This window comes from Bos grunniens, chromosome 13 (assembly GCF_055505025.1).
Source record: "Bos grunniens cultivar Pamir isolate PY7600 chromosome 13, Bosgru_T2T1.0, whole genome shotgun sequence".
Classification (NCBI taxonomy): domain Eukaryota; kingdom Metazoa; phylum Chordata; class Mammalia; order Artiodactyla; family Bovidae; genus Bos; species Bos grunniens.
In genome coordinates, this window is record NC_141177.1 from 62213543 (window position 1) to 62236833 (window position 23291).

The following is a 23291-nucleotide window of genomic DNA, read 5'->3' on the forward strand; positions in this document are numbered from 1 at the left end:
AACTTTTTGAAAGTTCTATTAACAGAAGGTTTAAGGCCATTATGACAGACCTTTGGATTCTCTTCTCTCATTTTAAACTATTGTTCTGAGGCCTGTTGTATATTCATTTCCATCTTACTGGTAATGGCCATGCTGAAGAGCCTGTTTTTTTGTTTTGTTTTTTGTTTTTTAAATAAAGAAAGGTAGTTATTGGCTCATATAACTGAAAAGTCCAGGGGATATAATAGCTTCAGGCATGGTTGGATCCAGGGGCACAAACATTGTCAACAGGACTAAAGTTTCCCCATCATGTGGCTCTGCTTTCCTCTGACTAGCTTCATTCAGAGGCTGTGGTTCATGTAGTGGGAAACTGACTTAAGATTTTAAATCTCATAATCATGCTTGATCAATTCACTCATCTCTATGAACATTCTGTTTCTACAAGGGAAGATACATTTTAGGAAGCAAAAATTGAGACCAAAACTATTGAAAAGAATCCACAGTATCCACATCTTTGCATGGAAGTATCTGATTCTCGCAGACAAGAAATCTGTGGGGAGTGAATTAGTATTTTCCACTCCTAAGTTTTACTCAAGCACATTCTTCTTGATAAGAACCTCTTTCTAAAGATCAAACTTAAGAAATGCATAAATGGTCCTAATTGTAATGATTCTGAATCTCTCTGCAAACATCCATGAATTTCAAACCTTACTTCTGAACTGAAAATTCGAGATTAGTTATGTCTCATTCCAAACTTACCCAGCCTCAGGCTTCAACTTCTATCTATTCTCTAAAGAAAGAAGACTCTCACATTCCATATTTTAAAAATGATTTATATGCAATTCAGAGTCATTGATAAAAAAAATATTTTTTTAAATTTTCTAATAATCTGACACATGCCCATTTTATAGAGAATATTCACTTGAATTAACCCTCTGTCATAATCTTTTGCTACAGATATGTCTATATATAGTGACAGTACATCTCAACAGAAATACTCTCATAGCAAACTCCACAAATTAGTGGTATTTCAAACTAAGTTTTTAAACTCTAATGAAAGCAGAAAATAATAGAAAAACATCCAACTAGAGAAACAACTAAATGTAAATGATTTGCTAAAAATAAACTACTTCTCTCTACAACAATATTAGAAAGTTTAAAAAAAGTGAAAATTCCTTGGGGCCCTAAATTATCATTGCTCTCTCTATAGTGGTAATGAACTTATTTGTTGCATTAAATCACATTTAAGAGCAATAATGAGGCCAAAGTATAACTACATACTTTTAGACCTTTTTTCCTGATTTAAACTTTTAAATTCTTTAAGATTAATGCATCTATCTCCTTTGACATTGTTACTAAACTTTTACAATCAGTTCAGGATATAAAGATGAATGTATAACAATATGGAAATGATTTGAGACTTATAAAATTAAACATTATTCTAGGCTTATTTTTCTCTAAATATTGGTTGAGGCATACTATTTAGTATGAGCAAATACTTTTCAGATATAAGAATCAATACAACATATTCAATCTTTAAAAAAGTTCACTATACAATAATGAACTTTTAATCATAAGACAGATTTTTTCAAATATATTCTTGGGAATTCCACAATAATGTGGTAATAATTGCCAACAGTGATGAAGAAGAGAGCATTTGGGGTTTTCCACTACTTATTATGCCACAAGAATGTATTCAAAGTATAAGTCTACATGTAGGAAGTACTATATAAATGTTAAATGAATATTTAACTTCAATGAAAATTGGAAATAAAATAAACTCTCATTATTTTAAGTCACCATTCATTTTTAAATGTCAAGTTGAAATATCAACAAATACTGCATATAGGAAAAAGAAAATATTGAGGATCATTAATCCAAGGTTTGGGAAAGAATGGGAAGGAAATTAGCAGTTTCTTTGCCCTCTGGTGGCAACAAAGTCAACTGCAGCATTTCTAAAGTAATGCATAATAAAAATGTTTCTGTTATGAAATCAGGTTTCTCCCCCCTGTGTCAAAATGTCTGTAATAAAAATCCTGATTGCTACATGCCAAATTCCAAGACTGCTGGACTTTTTAAAAATTTCACGTTTTGAACTTTTAGCTAGTCTATTTTACAAAGGAAACTATTTTTTGTCTTCCATTTCATTCCTATACTTTATATTTTACAGTATGCTAACTATTTAATTCCAAGATGATTTCATGAAAGTAATGGAGATTGATATCTTGGAAAGAAGCTACTTCACTTTGTAATATATCTTTAAAAAAAACTGCCAAGAAACTTAAACTATTCCTTTTTACTTAAGCCTATAAATATATGGGCTTCTAGAGTAGTTTTCCATCAGAAATATTGGTTTACAACACCTGCAGATTTATGTTGAGCAATATATGTATTTTATAATCCCCAAAGCAAAAGCTTTTAATTATATGACCAATTTTAGAGTGGAGTGGATTTTTACCCTCAATTTGAGAACTTAGTAAACATATATATATATATATATTGTTCTTTCCTTAGTAACATATTATTAATGAAAAAGGTTCAGGAAAAAATAAACATTTGTTGACTTTTTTTTTTTTTTTTTTACTGCAAATGCATTATTTACTTTGAGTGCCAAAGAAGTTTTCAAATAAACAATTTAGAATGCATTCTGGCACACACACCTCTCTAATCTCCTTTGGGATATAATAAATTGCTTTCTTTAAGCATTTATTTATTTCATGAATATGCCCATGAAAATTACTGTTGCCCTTTTTAAAATAAATGTGCTGCATCCCAGACGAGTAACAGTTTTTTTTTTTTTTTTACCAATGAAATGTATCAGAGAAATAAACAGAAGGTATGATGTACTGATATAAATAACACCTTGTCAGGAACAACCTATGTCCTTCTATGCACAACAAACCGAAATCCAGGAAATTTGCGTTTTATTCACAGCTTTAAAAGTGGTATCTTATTGCCCACTCCCATCCCCAACACACACCCCTCTGATGATAAACTGGAGCACAGTCAGAATCGGTTTTCTCTGTAATATTTTCAGAAGGAGCAGACACAGTGTTTCGGGCTGTCTCAGGTTGGTAAAATTTCATTTAAGGATTTCCTTCTAGATTCACCTCACCTGGAATCCCCAGGTGCTCTCCCTAGCCCTCCCTCTGAGACTTGCAAGTTTGACATTTGTGGACGCCAGAATACTTTCCGAGGAATCACTTATTTCCCCTCCTCGGAATTAAAACAAAATCTTGATTATCCTAACCAGCTAGCGTTTATTTCTCAAGTGTTTTTCCCTCATTCACCTCCTCTCAAAGTCTGTGCATTTCTTCGGGGGGGGGGGGGGCGGGGCGAAATGGGGAGCAGATATTCGGTTCACGGTGGACAGGGTCCCGGAAGGCAGCTGGACCTTCCGCTCCGCATAACCTGGCCGGGAGAAGCCGGCGGGCCCCGGCCCAGGGCTGCATCGCAGGCTCAGAGCTCGACCCCGGGGGCGCGGTCCTGGGCTGGACGCGCACCTGGCTGGCGCAGCCGCCCGAGCAAGGGGCGCCTCCTCTGGGCTGTGCGGGGCTCCCGGGCTCCGCGCGGGGGCAGTGCCAGGCCACTCGCAGGAACCCCTGCACGTTCAGGCCTGTCCGCGAAGCCGGCCGGCGGAGGACAATGGGGCGGGTGGTTGGTCTCCAGAGGCGCGTTCACCCGACCTCTACCACCTCCTCCCCTCCCCGGTGTCCCGCCGCACCCACCCCGCCCCACTTCCAGCGCCAGCTCAGCCCCAGACAGCAAGAGCGAGCCAGAGGTTGGGACCTCCTGCGGGAGGAAGGTGCGGCCACAGGGAATTTTCTCCAGCAGAGGGGAGCGCTGCAATCCCCGGCTGCCACCACATCCGCCACAATGCACCCCCTTAGTTTATCTCGGCAGGAGGCAAGGAGGAGGGGAAGAGGAGGAGCCCGGGAGGACACGGAGCAGGATGCCAGCTCCTGGGGAGGTACCCGCGGGAAGGTTTCTTCTAACACCGAGCCCTCTCAGGACGCCTCGGGGGAAGACAGTACCATCCCCTGCTTACCGCTCAGGTGAAGCAAGTGGTAAATCCTTAAGAAAAACCCTCAGTCCCTACCACCCTACTCATCCAGCCAACCTTCTGCTCATCTGAGAAGCCCAAGTTTACTTGAAATGCAATTGCAGTAACTTTACCAAGGGCAGATAGATGGAGTGAAGGTGGGTGGAGAACTGGGTACCAGAGAGGTCTTCGACTGGGTAGGAAAGCAAAAAGCGAAAGTGCATCTTACCATTGACTTGATTTCCAGGCTTTCCTTCAGCGAACTGAAGCCGGTCCATTAAAAAGTGGCAAAGTAACACAACTCCTGCAGCAGCCAGGTCGGCCCTCCGGAACCTCGCCATGCTGCCGCCGCGATCTCCCGCTCCCCGCCAGTCCTTCCCTGGCGCCCTGTGCTGCTTCGGGGCTCCCGTTGGGAATGGGGACAACGGGGCTGAATGCTGCGGACCGGTCTCGGAGGGACGCAGAGGCTTTTGTAAATTTCTCTGGGATTGCACACCCAGGAGCCGGGACGAGGAAGAAGCGGGTGCGAGCAGAGCGCAGTCCTCTCCGGACCTCCAGGTCTCCCTTCAGAACTTCCCACAACACTCGCAGTCCTCACCCCAGACACAGAACAACTGCGGAGACGAGAGGCCACTTGCAACTGGGGCTGGCAAACTCTCTGTTCCGCACAGGCAGCGCCACCCCAGTGCCCGCAGACGGTGACTTCCGAGCCCCAGCGATGCGCTCCACTGGGTTCAAAACAGATCTAATTCCACAGCCAGCGCGGGTGCCTCCTCCAAATCCAAGAGGGCTCGGAAGGAACTTTCCCCAGTCTTGGGATGGCCCCCTCTAAGGAGGCTTAGGTTTGCGGGAAGGGGGTTAACAGCGGGCTGGCGAAAGCCCTCCGACAAGTTTTTCTTCTTTTCTTCGCCCTACGCAGGGCGCGCGTCCTCGCCCGCAGCCGGAGGGATGAGAAGCCCCTAAGAACTGAGCCCTGGGCAGGCTCAGGCTGCAGCAGTCTGAGGTCCGAAGGCAGAAAAATGTATTGGGAAAGGGGGGTGGGGAGGGGGAAGAAACGGGGAGGAAAAAGTCAGGCTGAAACCTATTGGGATAGGGTTCCTCCTGGCGAAGGAGGAGGTGGACCCGAGCCCCGGAGTTTGGTGGCGGAGGAGGCGCCGCCGCCGCCGCCGCGCTCCCCCGCGCTCCTGCTCCACACTTTGGGGAGGGAAGGCGGCTCGCAATTTGCCAGATCCGCCGCTGCACCCTCCTCCCGCCTCTTCCTTCCCTCCCCCTCGCTCCTCCCGGCGTCTCCCACCTTCCTCCCCGAAACCGGCAGCTAGCACCGACCTGTCCAATGGCTGCACTTTCCTCGGGGCTGGCAGAGGAGTCGCCGAGAGATTAAACCCCGGGAGGAAAGCAAGGGGGAGTGAGAGGGCAACTCCAGCCCGGCGTGCCCCTGGCAGCTCGGCGGCCAGGAGCTCCGGGAGAGGAGGCGAGAAAGGCGAACGAGGAGGGGAGTGCCGGACGGCACCTCGGCGCCGCTCGGGCGCCATCCCCGCACTCGGCTCGCCCCCACCGGCGGCGGGCCAGCAGCGCCCGCACCCACCTGGCCCTGGGCGGCCCTCACGCCCGTCTGCGGGGCTTCTGCGGCCCAGCAGCAGACCCGGGGGCCACTCGCCGCCGACGGGGTCTTCCTGGGCGCTAAAGGGTTAATTACAGCTCGCCATTCCTGGGAGGGCGTGTGCTGCGGAGATTGGGGGTGCGGAGAAAGCAAACCCAAGCCAATTCGGTTACTGACCCAGCGAAGCCCTTTCGGACCCCAGACCCGCGGGGCCGGTGGAGGAAGGGAGCGCGCGGCGGCTCGGACCCGCCGTGGCGGCTTTGTTATAAAGTGTCAGCGGGAGCGAAAGCGAGAGTTTAAAGAAACAGGAGGCCCACAGAATTTCCTACGGGGGCTTTAACTGGCTTTCGCTGGCTCGTTTGTTTTTGTTTTTTCAGCTCGCGGAAGTGCTTCAGCGTTAACCCTTTCCAGCCCTCTCAATAGTCTTGTTTTGAATAGTTAACTTTATTTTAATGGGGGTAAAGATTTACAAAAAAAAAAAAAAAGGGAAGCAGCACATCGGTTAAAATTCTAGAACCAGACTGGGTTAGGATTCCACCTCCCCTACTGATTAGCTAAATGGCTTTGTTTTTCTTAAGTGTCTCAGTTCCCCATCCATCAAATGGGGAGAATTGTAGTTATACCCTTATAAGGTGGTTGCATTGGACTAAATGCGTTAATACGCAATAATTAAAGAGTTGAGAACAGTGCCTAGCACGAAGTACATGACTTTATGCTTCTTAAAGAGAAGAAAGGGAAGGAAGAGGAGACAAGGCGTTATAAATCAAATGGAGAAGTCGCTTTAATGTTCTAAGTGCAAACGGTCCTGTTAGTCTTTTCCATGCTCTGAAAAATTGATGGGTGCCATCCATAACCACCTTAATTTTGTCTCAATACCCACTGGAAGTGGAGCCAGATAATTAAACTACTCTTCCAATTTGATGCCCAAAGAATGCCTCTCTGATGGTTACTTGGCTGGTGAGCAGAAGAGAAACAAAAAGTGTACCCTGTTGTCCTCAACCCCATACTCAACTTGCTATCTATTTTGCAAATGTTAAGCACACACACTTTTTAATGCTCTTTGCTCTCTCCTGAGTTTTCTTCCAACCAGTTGATTGTCCCTCTTCACCTTATTTACACAACCTGGTTCTTTTACTTCTGCCCAAGCAAGCGTTTTTAAGTTCTGGGTAACCTTACACCCAAAGCTGAGTACCTGAGATACTTATCTATTTAACATTAAGTTGAAAAAAGTAATCTTCCTATCAAATTCTGATTGTCATTTAATTAACATTGATTTTTTTTTCTCTGTATCCCTGGTGACCTCACTACTTCATGAATCCCTGAAGAAATAAAACATTCAGTGCAGCTCCATGTCCCATTTATACACAAAATCATGGGGACCCAGCAGGAGCCATTTCAAGAGCATCTCTTCCTTAGTCTGGAGTGTTTCCCCATCCCCTTTCACAGTAGAAAAATGGGTATTTCCTGCTTTTCAAAGAAGAAACAAGTCCCTGCCTCTCCTGGATATCATTTTCTATTTTTCCTTTATTATTATATGTGCAAATTAGCAGTGCTTATTTTTGTTTGTTGTCAGCAATGCTTTGGCCTCCTGATGGAAGCTATATACCCTAAGAGGAAATCTGATGCCAAAAATTGAAAGGGAGCCAAGTGGTAATTCAGAGTGACTCTGGAGAGGCTTCTGTGTGTTTTGTCTATCTCACTGGTGCTGTTTCATTTTACTCATATCTTATGAATAAGTACGTCTTATTCTGAAGAGCAGCCCACACAGAAAATACTTAAGTATGGGAGAAGATGCAGGTAAGCAAAATTCAATCATGCATGATGATTTAGTGCTCAGAACTAAGAAAGAAGTGCACCATCATAATAAAGTTAGGCTTTGGTACATTGCCTTAAATGTCAACCAATGATTATTTGTTAAAAATTATTTTTCCTTTACATTATAGCAGGTGACAAATAACTAAGATATATGTAGGATGGTATGTTCAGGGTGAAATGGAAAGTTCATTACTCATATAAAATCCTGCTAATTAAAGGTAGTATACTTTGTGGCCTAAATGATCTAAGTCTGCCATACATATTTCACCACAGAATAATCTATTTCACTTTCAGGGAAACAAATTAAGATGTCTCGAAGGAAAAGGTTTCATCTTCCATCTCACTAGAAAGAGAAGAGTTACAGTGAGTGGGGTTTGTTTCTATTTACTGTAGTTATAAGAACTGAATTGCTGGGATTTTTTTGTTTGTTTGTTTTTTACTCACTGGCTTAATTTTAACTAACCTTTCAAGGAACAAATGAATCAACAGTCTTCATGGAGCAGTACTTGAGTTCCTTGTCCATGACAAAAGATCTGAAATTCACTGAACACCCTCCTTTTAAGATCTTAAAACTGTGTGTGAGAATCACTCTGGCCAACAGAGAACTTTGGGCGTTCATTAGCACCTGAGGTAATGTCTATACAGATTTCAGGCCTGTTCACAGCCCCTTATTTATACTGACCTTCAGAGCCATTTCTGCACATTTCAAGTGCAATACTATCTACCTGAAGGTAATTACAATTACCCATCTCATCCCACCTCCAAATTTGTCATCTCTCCTAAACTGAAACTTGGCTAACGGGATACTCAAGAAACCATCATGCTCACTTAGAAAAGAATTGAGATGTAATACAGGCTGTGGGGTACTCACTATTTATTGTAACCTATTTTTTGTTATTTCAGGACATTATTATTGTTATTTCATGGACAGCAAGGAGATCAAACCAGTCCATCCTAAAGGAAATCAACCCTGAATATTTATCGGAAGGACTGATGCTGAAGCTGAAGCCCCAATTCTTTGGCTACCTGATGCAAAGAGCCTACTCATTGTGAAAGACCCTGATGCTGGGAAAGATGGAAGGCAGGAGAAGAAAGGAACAACAGAGGATGAGATGGTTGGATGGCATCATCGACTCAACAGACATGAATTTGAGCAAACTCTGAGATGGTGAAGGACAGGGAAGCCTGGCATGCTGCAGTCCATGGGGTCACAGAGATTCAGACATGACTGAGTGACTGAACGACAACAACAAAAGGGAAATTACTATTAGTGGATTCCTTTTATTTAGTCCTAATCTAATATTACGACCTTTTCCTCCAGGTCTAAGGCATTTCCTCTCCCTCACCATTTGATAAAGCTAATCTTTTTATCTTTAGCATACAATTACAAAAGTCCTTTCTTCATCTTGGCTGATTTTTTTTCTCAATTCATCCCAGCCTCTCCTTCCCCCACCCTCTCCATCCCCACCGTGTCTGCAAGTCGATTTTCTGTCTGTATCTCCATTGCTTCCCTACAAATAGGTTCTTCAGTTCCATCTTTCTAAATTCCATATGTTTATGTTAATATACAATATTTGTTTTTCTTTCTGACTTACTTCACTCTGTATAATAGGCTCTAGGTTCCTCCACCTCATTAGAGCTGACTCAAATATGTTCCTTTTTATGGCTGAGTAATATTCCATTGTCAGAGAAGGCAATGGCACCCCACTCCAGTACTCTTGCCTGGAAAATCCCATGGATGGAGGAGCCTGGAAGGCTGCAGTCCATGGGGTCGCTAAGAGTCGGACATGACTGAGCCACTTCACTTTCACTTTTCACTTTCATGCATTGGAGAAGGAAATGGCAACTCACTCCAGTGTTCTTGCCTGGAGAATCCCAGGGACGGGGGAGCCTGGTGGGCTGCTGTCTATGGGGTCGCGGACACGACTGAAGTGACTTAGCAATATTCCATTGTATACATAAAATATACATATGTGAATATTCCATTGTACAATAGTCCATTGTACCACAACTTTTTAATCCATTCATCTGTGAATAGACATCTAGGTTGCTTACATGTCCTAGCTATTGTAAATAGTGCTGCAGTGAATATTGGGTACATGTGTCTTTTTCAGTTATGGTTTCCTCAGGGTATATGCCCAGTAGTAGGATTGTTGGGTCAATAGGGTAGTTTCTTGTTTCTTATTCACCTTCTTTGACTTCTGCTCTCAGAATCAACTGAGAATTCATTATACTATTTCTGGATATTTCAGCTTTTTGCTGTTTTATAATCTTAAGTAAAATTTTTAGGAACAGAGTGTTTTGAATGAAATACGCATTTAAAAAATTATATGACAGCTAATAGCACTCTTTTTTTTTTTAGGGACATTAAGTATGCAAGAGTACTTAATGCCTTTTATCCTCATGTCAATAGTACATTTACTATTTAGATGAAATTAAAATATAATTATATTTGGCTCACTCATAATGAAATAACATACTGCATTAAAATGGCATACATGTTTGTACTGTCTTCTGAATCTTAATAAGCTAAAGTTTTTTGACCAGTAAATTGCAAAGTACAAAAATGTGCAGTTCAAAATAGTAGAAAACAAATTATTAAAATGGACTAGTACATCCATCGGAGAAGGCAATGGCACCCCACTCCAGTACTCTTGCTTAGAAAATCCCATGGCTCAGTCCGACACGACTGAGTGACTTCCCTTTCACTTTTCACTTTCATGCATTGGAGAAGGAAATGGCAACCCACTCCAGTGTTCCTGCCTGGAGAATCCCAGGAATAGGGGAGCCTGGTGAGCTGCTGCCTATGGGGTCGCACAGAGTTGGACAGGACTGAAGTGACTTAGCTGCAGCAGCAGCAGCACACCCATATATTATCAGGCCACTCAAGATAGCTGTTCTCTTCCTCTTTGTACAGCCCCTGCTAAACCAGTCCCTGCTTCACCTACACCCCACTCGGGCAAAAGTGCCTGCCCCCTGCCCCAGCTAGTGATTGTTCTAATCTTTAGGTCAGAAAGACTCCACCTGCTAATTTATTAGAAGAAAACATTTGCCCTCCTGATGCTCATTAACCTCAGGGGCTGTAAGGGGCAGGCGCAGGCGCAGGCTGCTGGTTTCCGTGGTAACTGACAGTAAATATAAGGGCAATTCCCCCTATAAATAGCCCCTACTTTACTACTATAAATAGTAGTAAATATGGCTTCCATGTCGCTTGCCTGTCGTACCTTGTCGGGTGTCACAGCATGACCCTTTATTTCAGACAGGTGAGCTCCCTTATCCAGTATTATTGATGTCTCTGTCACTGTTTTGAGGCTCTTTCTTCAGTGTCCAGGCTGGTGAACTACAAGGCTTGTGGACTTGCCCAGTGTGACTCAGCAGCTGGTGAGCTAGTTGGGACGCCAGGGAAAATCCCTTGAGTACAAAGATGTCAGGAAAATATAACAGGGAATGGAAGATTGTGGGGTTAGTCCCAAGGTGGCCATCCACCCAGCATGGGGGACTCGCTGGCAGCTATCTACCACGAGAGAGATCTTTCTCTTCCATTATGTTGATAATATCCTGTTAATCTCAGAGTCTTTGAAGTTTAAGAGTAGCAGTCTTGTGCTGGTGGTTTATCTTGACTACACAGGGATGACTGGTGAATACAGATAGAACAGGGTCATAGATTATTCACAAAATGCAAGCACACCCCTTACCACTGCCCCTAAACTTACAGGCACAAGCTTTAAGGATACTAACTCAGGAATAGACTTGTGAGTTAGACATGGGCAGTCACCTGGGTTTGGCTAGGGGCTGTGACAATGGCAAAATGAGTGTACCCTTTCTCGTCACAGCTATGGAAAGCGGCAAAGCAACAATACAGTAGGAAGGAACGACAGCTACATGCAGTATGCAATGCGTTACAACAGGTGGAAGGAATTACAGAATGCCTACGTGAGTCATCAAGTAATGCAAAAACCCCCTATTCAGGGTATAGAAGAGCTGTGCGCAACCTACGGGACCCCAGGGACATAGTGACCAAGGAACTCAATTCACCTGCCACAAAGTTCAGAAATAGGTCTATGAAAATGACATATGCTGGCGTTTTCTCCTGCTCTCTGCGTTTTATCCTGCCCTCTCAACTTGTGGGCCAGGAGGCTAACTCAAGCCCTAGGAACTATAAAACTGAACATTCCAAGAGCAATCGTCTCAGAGCCTACCTCACATTAAGCGAGAGGCTACTAGTCAACACCTTCAGAATTCAACTGTTGACACCAAAAGACGACTGCCAGTTATAGGTCAGGACAGTAACTTGCTTTTGCCCTAACCATCGGTCTATACCCCCGAGGAACATAAAAAAGTAACCTTGGGACTAGCAGGTAAATCCTCAATAGTTTGGGTTTGCTAAGCTATATGTGGAATAGAATTAGAAAGGTCCTTGCAGTTTTCATCTGTCTTTTCCCTGGACTCACTGAAGACTACTAAGGTAAGTAATCTGGCCCCCCCAAATGAGAAAAGTACCATTATATTAACCTGTGGCCTGTTATTCTATCTCTCCAGTCTATCTGACATTGGCTGTGGGTACGACAGGCCAGGGCGAAAACTACAGGTAGGAATGATATGATCTCAGAATGCTGTTTATGGCTTGTGTTCTGCCTAATGGTCATGATCTTCCCTATACTGTACCTATTAAATATCTTATATTTCGCCCCTTGCCTAAGTAGAGGGAGTCTGTTTGTGGGCTGGGCAACAGCAGTGGCCTCACTCACTGCCAAATGAATTTGATTGCGGGGTCTCTGGCCAGATGTCGTTGTTGTCCTCCTGTGGACGTCCATAAAAAATTGACCCGATAAGAACCTGTCTCCAAAGTTTGCCCACTTCTTAGACTCTGTATTCTATGTGTGGTATCTGGTTGCAGTACGCCTCTTCATACTTAAGCTAGGTATATCACAGAAGAGGGGTGGACCAAGATTGTAAGGGTGGTGCAGGGTGTGTAGGGGTGTGATGTATGGTCAAGCCACTCAAGATGGCTGTTCTCTTGCTGCCTGTTCATCCCCTGGTCGACCAGTCCCTGCTCCAAGTGTACCCTACTTATATGAACTTGTTTGTTTCCTGTCCGAGCTAGTGATTGTTCTCATCCTTAGGCCAGAATGGCTCCACCTGCTAGTTTATTAAAGAGAAACACTTGCCCTTGTGATGTTCTTTAAACTGAGGGGCTATAAAGGACATTCCCAGGCTGCTGGTTTCCCTGGTAACTGATGAACCAACCTGATGTCAATTCCCCCTATAAATGGTAGCTGCCTTCTCTACTGAGTAGTGAATATGGCTGCCATGTCCTGTCTGCCATACACAGTGAGGTGTTGCTCCAGGAGTCTTTATTTCAGACATATAAGATCCCCTATCCAGTGTCATTAACTCTGGTGCCATTTTCAGATTCTTTTTTCATCTTTGGGGCTGGGTCACTGCAAGGCTTATAGGCCTGCAGGGTGCTACCCAGCAACCCCTAAAAAGGGTGAGGGCATTACCTGACATTTCTTTTCATGTAGCAACAATGAGTACTAGCAACATAGACCTTATTCCTCGGTTATTTGCAAAGATAAATTCAACTCCTGCATTTTGCTAAAAAGGAAAATGGGCAAGTACTCAGCAAGCACTTAGTGAATTAATAAATGAAATATGTTAAGGAATATGCTGCATAATGCCTAATAGGAAACACTCAGAAAAGTTCTGAAAATGCTGATTTGTTGTGGACATTGTCAACCCAGGTTTTTCTGAACTGATCAAAATATGTGTGAACCTCAAGAAATATGTTTTCTAAGTGTGGGACCCAGCTGAAGTTGTGCTTCTGCAAACCCCGGGTGGAGACTCTCACTCCTAGCACAGGTCGTGGGCCTTGTGTTCACTGCTGAAGTGCTCTGCACACAAACCACCACGTGACCAATATTCAGCCTTGAAGGCTTCTCCTGCACTTCCTTTTCTCACCTTGCATTCATCTTGTTTTCCTTTTCTCTAAATTTCCTCCTTTGCATCTTCATCACTTGAGTTTTTTATTGGTGTATAATTTAATTGGCATACATAGCTCTAGACTCATTCGTTTAAAGTGTACAGTGGATTTTCTACTTCCAGAACCATATCCATCACTCCCAAAACCTCATACTAATAGTTACTTCCCATTGTCCTCCCCTGGCCCAGCATCTGGCAACCACTAATCTACTTTCTGACTCTATGGATTTGCCTGTTCTTTATCCCTCACATGAACAAAATCAGACAATATGTGATTCTGGGCCTGACTTCTTTCGTTTACTGTGTTTTCAAAGTTCATCCATGCTATTGCATGTATCAATACTGTACTCCTTTTCATTGCCAAATAATATTCCATTGAGTGGATATACTACATTATATATACTCACCTGATGGACATTTGAATAGTTCCCACTTTGTTACTATTATGACTAATGATGCTGTGACATCACTTACAATATATGTGGATACATGGATGATACACTGAGTGTTTTTAACTTTGTGAGGAAATGACCAACTGTCTTCCATAGTAGCTACATCTTTTAAAATTCTCAGCAATGTCTGAGGGTCCCAAATTCTTGTCCTCTTCACTGACACTTGTTATTTCCCATTAAAAAAAAAACTTATATGGCCATCTTGGTTGGCATGGAGTGGTATCCCATTATGGTTTTGATTTATATTTCCCTTCCCTTGTAGCTCAGTCTGTAAAGAATCTCCCTGCAGTGCAGGAGACCTGGGTTCGATCCCTGGGTTGGGAAGATCCCCTGGAGAAGGAAATAGCAACCCATTCCAGTATCCTTGCCTGGAAAAAATCTCATGGACAGAGGAGCCTGGTGGGCTGCAGTCCTTGGGGTTGCAAAGAGTCGGACACGACTGAGCGACTAACACTTACTTCAGATCAGATCAGTTGCCCAGTCGTGTCCGACTCTTTGCGACCCCATGAATCGCAGCACGCCAGGCTTCCCTGCCATCACCAACTCCCGGAGTTCACTCAGACTCACATCCATTGAGTCAGTGATGCCATCCAGCCATCTCCTCCTCTGTCGTCCCCTTCTCCTCTTGCCCCCAATCCCTCCCAGCATCAGAGTCTTTTCCAATGAGTCAACTCTTAGCATGAGGTGGCCAAAGTACTGGAGTTGCAGCTTTAGCATCAGTCCTTCCAAAGAAATCCCAGGGCTGATCTCCTTTAGAATGGACTGGTTGGATCTCCTTGCAGTCCAAGGGACTCTCAAGAGTCTTCTCCAACACCACAGGTCAAAAGCATCAATTCTTCAGCGCTCAGCCTTCTTCACAGTCAAACTCTCACATCCATGCATGACCACAGGAAAAACCATAGCCTTGACTAGATGAACCTTTGTTGGCAAAGTAATGTCTCTGCTTTTGAATATGCTATCTAGGTTGATCATAACTTTCCTTCCAAGGAGTAAGCGTCTTTTAATTTCATGGCTGCAGTCACCATCTGTCATGATTTTGGAGCCCAGAAAAATAAAGTCTGACACTGTTTTCACTGTTTCCCATGAAGTGATGGGACCAGATGCCATGATCTTCGTTTTCTGAATGTTGAGCTTTAAGCCAACTTTTTCACTCTCCACTTTCACTTTCATCAAGAGGCTTTTTAGTTCCTCTTCACTTTCTGCCATAAGGGTGGTGTCATCTGCATATCTGAGGTTATTGATATTTCTCCCAGCAATCTTGATTCCAGCTTGTGTTTCTTCCAGTCCAGCGTTTCTCATGATGTACTCTGCATATAAGTTAAATAAATAAGGTGACAATATACAGCCTTGACGTACTCCTTTTCCTATTTGGAACCAGTCTGTTGTTCCATGTCCAGTTCTAACTGTTGCTTCCTGACCTGCATACACATTTCTCAAGAGGCAGGTCAGGTGGTCTGGTATTCCCATCTCTTTCAGAATTTTCCACAGTTTCTTGTGACCCACACAAAGGCTTTGGCATAGTCAATAAAGCAGAAATAGATGTTTTTCTGGAACTCTCTTGCTTTTTCCATGATCCAGTGAATGTTGGCAATTTGATCTCTGGTTCCTCTGCCTTTTCTATTAAACATCTTTTCAGTTGCTTACTGGGCATTAGTATATCTTCTCTGAAGAACTCTCTATCCAAACTCTTTTGCTCTTTTTTAGTTGGTGGTTTAGTTGCTAAGCTGTGTCCAACTCTTGCGACCCCGTGCACTGTAGCCTACCAGACTCCTCTGTCCATGGGCTTTCCCAGGCAAGACTACTGGAGTGGGTTACCATTTCCTTCTCCAGGGGATCTTCCCAACCCAGGTATGGAATCTGGGTTTCCTGCATTGCAGGTGGGTTCTTTACCAACTGAGCTACAAGGGAACTCCTTTTTAATTGGGTTGGTGTTTTTCATTATTGAGATGTAAATGCTCTTTGTATATTCCAAACACTCGGCTCTTGTCAAGATATATGAATTGCAAACATTTTCTCCCATTGTGTGGACTGCCTTTTCACTTTCTTGATAGTGTCTTTATATGCACAACTTAAAAAAAATCTAATTTAAAATCAATTTAAATATATTTCATTGTTTCTGCTTTAGGTACCATATATACAAAACCCAAGTCTATTTCTAAGTCACAAAGATTTATACCTCTGTTTTCTAAGAGTTTTATAATTTTAGCTATTTTTTTAAGGTTTCTAATTCATCTTGTTTCAATATTTGGATTCAGTATGAGGAAAGGGACCAAAATTATTTCTTTGTATGTGGCTATACAACTGTCTTGGTAATTGTTAACAAAATAATTTTCTCACTGAATGAACTGGCATCATTGTTGAAAATCAATTGGTCATAGACTGTTTTATTTTTGAACTCTAAATTCTATCCATTAATCTATATGTGCATCCTAGTACTAGTACCAAGCTATTCTGGTTACTGGGCAAAAATAGTAGTTGGAATTTTGATAGGGATTAAACTTACTCTGTAGATTAACTTGGGAGACTTTTGCCATGGTAACAATAAGAAATCTTGCAATCCATTTATATGAGATGTCTTTCCATTTATCAAGGTCTTTAATTTCTTTCAAGATGGGAGTTTTCAGTGTACTAGACTTGTACTTCTGTTATATTTATTCATAAGTGCTTTTTTATGTTATTATAAATGGAATTTTCTTAGTTTAATTTCTGAATTGTTCATGGCTAGCATATTAGTTTGCTATGGCTGCCGAAACAATACCATGCTGTGAGTAGCTTAACATAAATTTTCTCAGTTTTGGAAACTTGATCAAAGTGTCAGCAGGTTTGGTTTCTTCTGAGGCCTCTCTCCTTGGTTTGCAGACAACTAGCTTCTCTAAGTGTCCTCACGTAATCTTGGCTCTGTGCAAGTGCTTCCCTGAAGTCTCTTTGTGTAAGTCTTTATGTCCACACTTCCTCTTATAAGGACACCATTCAGACTGAATTAGTGCCTTCACTGACAGCCTCATGGTAATATAATACCCTCTTTAAAGAACTGACCTCCAAATTCTGAGGTACTGTGTATTAGGATTTCAACATATGAATTTGGAGGGCATACAGTTCATCCAGTAACAACTAGTATAGACAAATACAAATGATTTTTTTGCTTATTAGTCATGTACTCTGCAACCTTGCTGAACTCATTCTAAAAGTTTCTTAATATGTGTGGATTCTATAGTTTTCTGTATGTAAGATCATGTTTTCCACAAATAAAGCTCAATATCTTTCTTTTGAATATAAATGGGCTTTTTCCTTTTTCTTTTGGCCTGATTACCTTGGATGGAACCTCCAGTGCAATGATGAATAGAAGTGTTGAGAGTGGTTGTCTTGGTTTTAGAGGGAAACCTTTAGTTCTTTGATCACTAAGTATAATGTTAGCCATGGGTTTATCATTGATTCCCTCTATTAGGCTAAGCAAGATAGGGTCTGTTCCTGTTTTTTTTTTTTTTTATCATGAATGGATGTTGGATCAAGTTCCTTTTTCTACATCTGCCAATATGACTGTGCATTTGTTCCCTTGGTATGTGCTCAGTTGTGTCCGACTCTTTGAGACCCCATGGACTGTAGCCTGCCAGGCTCCTCTGTCCATGGAATTCCCCAACAATAATACTGTCGTGGGTTGCCATTTCCTACTCCAGAGTATCTTCCTGACCCAGGGATCTAACCTGCATCTCCTGAATTGTAGGCAGATTCTTTATCTCTGAGCCACCGGGGGAAGCCTGAAACAGGATACTGGCCCCAGATAGCTGAGGTAGATATCAAAAGAATGATTTCAATGAACTCAGACTCTAGTATATTCCCAAACATAGAAAAGCACTAAATTCAATAACTTGAAATGTCTATTTTTATTCATGTGTGTTTAGTCAGTCCTGTCCTACAATTTGTGACCCTTCAGACTATAGTCTGCCAGGCTTCTCTGTCCATGGGATTTTTCAACTGAGAATACTGGAGTGAGTTGCCATTTCCTCCTCCAGTGGATCCTCTTGACCCAGGGCTTGAACCCATATCTCTTGTATCCCTTAATTCTATTGGTATAGTGTATTGACAAGCAAATCTTGCAGTCATGATATAAATTCCATTTGGTAATGGGTTATACTCCTTTTACTAAGCTTCTGAATTGAATTTTCTAGTATTTCTTGAGGTTTATAGCAGCCATCTTGGTAAGAGATACTGATCTGTATTTCTTCTGATACTTTGTCTAATTCTGGTATCAGGATAAAACTAGCCTCTTAAGTTGGTAACTGTACCCTCTTCTATTTTTTTGAATAGTTTGAAGAATTAGTATTCTTTAAACATATGGCAGAACATTCCAATGAAGCCACTTGGATATGGGATATTCTTTGTGGAAAGCTGTCTTGATCACTAAATCAGTGTTTTTACTTTTTATTAGACTGTTCAGATTTCATTTTTGAATCTGTTTTGGTATTTTGTATCTTGTTCACAATGTGTCCATTTGTCACCTAATTTGTTGGCATACAATTGGTCATAATATCCCCCTAAATTTAGTTTTCATTGGGGAAGTTTGGTAGTAATGTCCAGTTTCATTCCTGAAGATAGTAACTAAAGTCTTCTCTTTTATTCTTGGTCAGTTGAACTAAAGGTCTGTCAATTTTGATCATTCAAAAAAAAAAAAAAAAACTATTTGTCTTGCTTTTCTGTATTTTTCAATTCTCTATTTCCCTCTAATCTTTATCATTTACTTCATTCTGCTTGCTTTGGATTTAGCTTGCTTTCTTTTTTAATTTCTTAAGGTGGGAAGTTTAAGTTGTTTTAGACATTTTTTCCCCAGCTTGACTAAGATAAAATTGACATAACACTGTGAGTTTAAGGTGTATGGTGTGAAGGTGTACCATGTGATTCAAGTATATATTGAGAAATATTGGCCCTAATGTTGGCTATCACATTCATCTTCTCACATAATGATGACTTTATGGTGGTGGTGGTCATGAGAATGTTTAAGATCTCTTCTACTAGCAACTTTCAATATAAAATACAGTAGTGTTAGCTATATTCACTATGCTGTATATTACCAGAATTTATTCCTCTTGAAACTGAAAATTTGTAGTTACAATTAATATCTCATATCCTCCCACCCCTCAGTCCTGGACAACAACTAATCTATTCTCAGTTTCTATGAATTCAACTTTTTTACATTGCACATAAGTGGAATCATTCAGTATTTATTTTTCTGACTCATTTCCGTTAACATAATGCCTTCAAGGTAAATCTATGTTTACCTTGAACAGATTTACTTTTTTTATAGCAGGATAATATTCCATTTTATGATATATATTTATCTCTTCATCCATTGATGGATATTTAGATTGTTTCCATATTGGCTATTGTGAATATTTCTATAATGAACACAGGGGTGTGTTATCTACTTTGTTATCCAATTTTATGATACTGATTTCATCTCCTTTGGATAAATACCCAGAGTATAATTGTTCATATACTTTAAATAAATAAATGCTTTAAATAAACAGCTTTATTTAATTTTTTGAGGAACCTCCATATTACTTTTTCATAGTAGCTGAGCCAATTAACATTCCCACCAACAGTTCACAAGAGTTCCCTTTACTCCACATCTTCACCACTACTTATCACATGCCTTTTTGGTAACAGATAGGAGGTGATATCTCAGAGAAGGCGATGGCACCCCACTCCAGTACTCTTGCCTGGAAAATCCCATGGATGGAGGAGCCTGGAAGGCTGCAGTCCATGGGGTCGCTGAGGGTTGGACACGACTGAGCGACTTCACTTTCACTTTTCACTTTGATGCATTGGAGAAGGAAACGGCAACCCAGTCCAGTGTTCTTGCCTGGAGAATCCCAGGGACGTGGGGAGCCTGGTGGGCTGCCGTCTATGGGGTCGCACAGAGTCAGACACAACTGAAGTGACTTAGCAGCAGCAGAAGCAGCAGCAGGAGGTGATATCTAGTGGTTATGGTTTGTATTAGTGATATTAAGCACTGTTGACCATTTTTATGTCTTCTTTGAGAAAATAACTATTCAAGTTCTTTGGCCATTTAAAAACCAGATTATTAGTATTGGGGTTTTTGCTAATAAATTATTTAGGTCCCTTATATTTGAATATTAGCCCCTTATCCAGAGATATGGTTTGCATGTATTATCTCCCATTCCATAGGTTGCTCCATTTAGTTTTTTGACTGTTACTTTTGTGTAGAAGCCTTTTAGTTTGTAGTTCAGTTATTTAATTTTTGTTTTTGCTTGTGTTTTTGGTATCAGATCAAAAAAAAAAATCATTGCCAAGATAAAACTCAAGAAGTTTTTCCCTTGAATTATTTAGGAGTTTTATGGTTTCAGATACTACATTTAATCCTTCATCTGTTTCAAGTTAATTTTCATGAGTGACATAAAATATCTGTCCAATATCAACTTTTGGAATATGAATATCTGTTTTCCCAACATCATTTTTAAAAAGACCATCCTTTCCTCATTTAGTATTCTAGCATCTCTTTTCAAATATTAACTGTGTATGGTAGGTTTATCTCTGGACACTTGATGCTGTGCCATGGATCTATGTTTTTTTATGGTTTGGTTACTAGCTTTGTAATACAGTTTGAAGTGTGGTACTCACTGCTTAAGAAGAAATTGCTTTCATTATCTGGGCTCTTTTGTGGTTCCATATGAATCTTAGGATTATAAACCATCTACGTGACTGTCTTAAGATTATTTAGATAATCATATGTTTTTTGTTTCTATTAATGTAGTATATTGCATTTATTGACTTACATTTGACAACCATCCTTGACTTCCAGGAATGTTTCATTTGATCATGGTGTATGATCCTTTAAATGTGTTGAATTCTGTATCTTAATACTTATTGAGTATTTTTGCAACTATATTCATCTGAGATATTGGTTTGTCATTTTCTTTTTTATACGAGGGTTTCCCTTGTGGCTCAGCTGGTAAAGAATCCACCTGCAATGTGAGAGATCTGTGTTCGATCCTTGGGTTGGGAAGGGAAAGGCTACTCATGTCAGTATTCTGGCCTGGAGAATTCCATGGGTGGTATAGTTCACGGGGTAGCAAAGAGTTGGACATGGCTAAGTGACTTTCACTTTAAATACTATCCTTATCTTTTGTAACAGAATGCTGCTACCCTCTTAAAATGGTTTTGGAATGTTTTCTCCTAGAGTATTCAATTTTTCTTTTTTTTAGAGCTTGAGAATTGCTATTTAATTCTTTAAATATTCAGCAGAAGTCACCTATGAAAATATCTGATTAGACATTTTAGACATTTTTGGTCATGAGGCTTTTGTTTAATGATACGGTCTCTTGGTCTGTTCAGATTTTGATCATGATTCAAATTTGGTAGGCTGTATGTGTCTAGAAATTTACCCATTTCTTCTAGACTGTCTAAATTGCTGGTATACAGTTTCTCATACTGTCTCTCATGATCTGCTGTATTTCTGTGGTATCAATTTCAGTGTCTCCCTCTTGATTTATAAAACTGAGTCATCTTTCTTGATAAGTCTAGCTAAAAGTTTGTTTTCAAAAAGTCTTATTTTCATTGATTTTTTTTTCTATTTTTCTATTTACTTCATTAATTTTTGCTCTGATCTTTGTTACTTCCTTCCTTTATACTAAGTGGACTTTGTTCTTTTTCTAGTTCCTTGAGGTATAAAGTTGGGTGGCTTATTTTAGATCTTGTTAATAGAGCCTTTATCTTTATAAACTTCCTCCTTGGAACTGCTTTTCCCACATCCCATAGATTTTGGTGTATTGTGTTTCCATTTTCATTTTAAGATATATTTAGATTTCTCCTGATTTCTTGTTTGATCTGTTGGTTAGTCAGGAGTGTGTTAACATCTACGTTTTGTTAATTTGCCAATTTTCCTCCAGTTACTGATATATATCATCATAGTTAGAAAAAGATTTCAATATTTTTAAGTTTACTGAGAATTGTTTAAACCCCTCTAGTAAATTTTTCCATTGGTTATTATACTTTTCAACTACATAATTTTTATTTGGTTCATCTTTACAATTTCTATTTCCTTATCAACTTTCTCTGAGATACATTTTAATAATTTTTAAAAATTCATCTGGGCATAGTTTCCTTTAGCTCTTGTGAACATTACTTAAAACAGCTGATTTAAACTTTTGCTTTCTTCTAGTAAAACATGTGATCTTCCGCAGATTATTTGTACTAATTGCTTTTTCCTCATGCATGAGCTATTCCTTTGTGCTTCTTTGCAAACTTTTGTAAACTGAACATTTTAAATAATGTGACAACTCTGTAAATCAGACTATACCCTCTCCCCAGGGTTTGTTGTTGCTGTTCTCTATAGCCATTGCTATTTGTTTAGTGATATTTCCTGTACTAATTGGGAGAAATCTTTATATGCCATATGTGGCCATTTGAGTCTATTTGGTTGGTCTAGCAATTGTTGATCAGATTTCCTGAAAGGACTGGAACCAATTTTTCTGTCTTTGCTGAGGGGCTTGTGTGGATGTTGTATGCCTTCAACTTTCAGCCAGATAATTTTCAGCTCTACCTTAAGTTTCCACTTTCTGCTGGCCACGGCTTTATGGTCAGCCACAGAGGAGCCACTGCAGTCTTCTATGGTCTTTCCTCAGCAGGCACGCATGCACGTGGCCTTCTAGATTCCTTGCAATACGTCCGAGGTCTTTCAGAGCCACTGTAGGCATCTTATTCTCCAGGTTTTCCTTTTTAAGATTGTTTTGGTCAATCTGTTTTCTCCAAAAGTTGTTTTCTTCAGTAGTTATAAATCTCCCCAGGCAGCTGCAAAGATAAAGCACTTGGTTCTAAATGTTTTTACTGTGTTGTAAGAGAAGAAGGCTTTTAGTATAGCGTATACTCCAAGTTGAAAGTAGATCTTCCAGGAACCCTTCAGATAGGTAAAATAATGACCATACTATGAAAATAAGGCTTTGAAAGAGATCTTGTTCTATTTGCTCACTATAGTGAATGCCATGTTACACCAGAAATGCAGAATATTACCTATTATGGCCACCACTGAGCTGCATAGGGCTAGTGTATGATAAATTGCCCCAAAGCTCACTATTGTTCAGAGTTAACTATTTTTCTTGCATAACACTTATTGTGTTGCTGTGATACTTTGGTTAATTTCCAGAACTCTGAAAAGATTTTTCTGATGATTTTGCCAATTGCTTTTATGGAAGAACATGTTTTTGGAGATCCTGCCTGTACTATTTTTGCTGACATGTACCCCCACTTTTTGTAAAATAGTTTGAAAACTGGGGATTAAGGAGGGTAATAAATCTGAAAGTACTGAAGAATCACAGGAAGAAAAATATGTAAAGCATAAAATATCTGATCTAAGCTAATTCTTTGAAAATGTAGATGAGAATAGCACATGTGCTTAGTCCTTCAGTCG

At 40.9% G+C, this 23291-nt stretch overlaps 2 protein-coding genes and 1 long non-coding RNA gene across 9 annotated transcripts in view; 2 read left to right on the forward strand and 1 right to left on the reverse strand.

Moving 5' to 3' along the window:
• Positions 1 to 5927, reverse strand: part of PLXDC2 (plexin domain containing 2) — a 427187-nt gene extending 421260 nt beyond the window's left edge. For 3 of the 6 annotated variants that reach the window (XM_086334551.1, XM_086334548.1, XM_086334553.1), the window contains exon 1: positions 4251 to 5214. In XM_086334551.1, coding sequence (XP_086190677.1) covers positions 4251 to 4362 — 112 coding nt within the window. In that variant the 5' untranslated portion in view covers positions 4363 to 5214. Of the gene's footprint in view, positions 1 to 4250; positions 5215 to 5347; positions 5486 to 5798 lie in introns of those variants that run through there. The other 3 variants (XM_086334552.1, XM_086334549.1, XM_086334550.1) reach the window with 2 other exon arrangements.
• Positions 4437 to 9957, forward strand: LOC147361095 (uncharacterized). Its single transcript, XM_086335199.1, has 4 exons — positions 4437 to 4842; positions 5025 to 7808; positions 7908 to 8066; positions 8340 to 9957. The coding sequence occupies exons 1-2, from the start codon at positions 4437 to 4439 to the stop codon at positions 5711 to 5713; spliced, it is 1095 nt and encodes a 364-aa protein (XP_086191325.1). The 3' UTR covers positions 5714 to 7808; positions 7908 to 8066; positions 8340 to 9957.
• A 736-nt stretch (positions 9958 to 10693) lies between these two features.
• LOC147361096 (uncharacterized) overlaps positions 10694 to 23291 on the forward strand; it is a 31614-nt gene continuing 19016 nt past the window's right edge. The window contains exons 1-3 of one of the 2 annotated variants that reach the window (XR_015139752.1): positions 10694 to 10817; positions 11270 to 11369; positions 11976 to 12024. This is a non-coding gene — a long non-coding RNA (uncharacterized LOC147361096). Of the gene's footprint in view, positions 10818 to 11269; positions 11902 to 11975; positions 12025 to 23291 lie in introns of both variants that reach the window. The other variant, XR_015139751.1, reaches the window with a different exon arrangement.

Coding starts and splice junctions, on each gene's coding strand:
- LOC147361095 (XM_086335199.1), top strand. CDS start 4,437: ATGGGGACAACGGGGCTGAATGCTGCGGACCGGTCTCGGAGGGACGCA. Junction 4,843..5,024: donor CTTTCCCCAGTCTTGGGATG/GCCCCCTCTAAG, acceptor CAGCAGTCTGAG/GTCCGAAGGCAGAAAAATGT.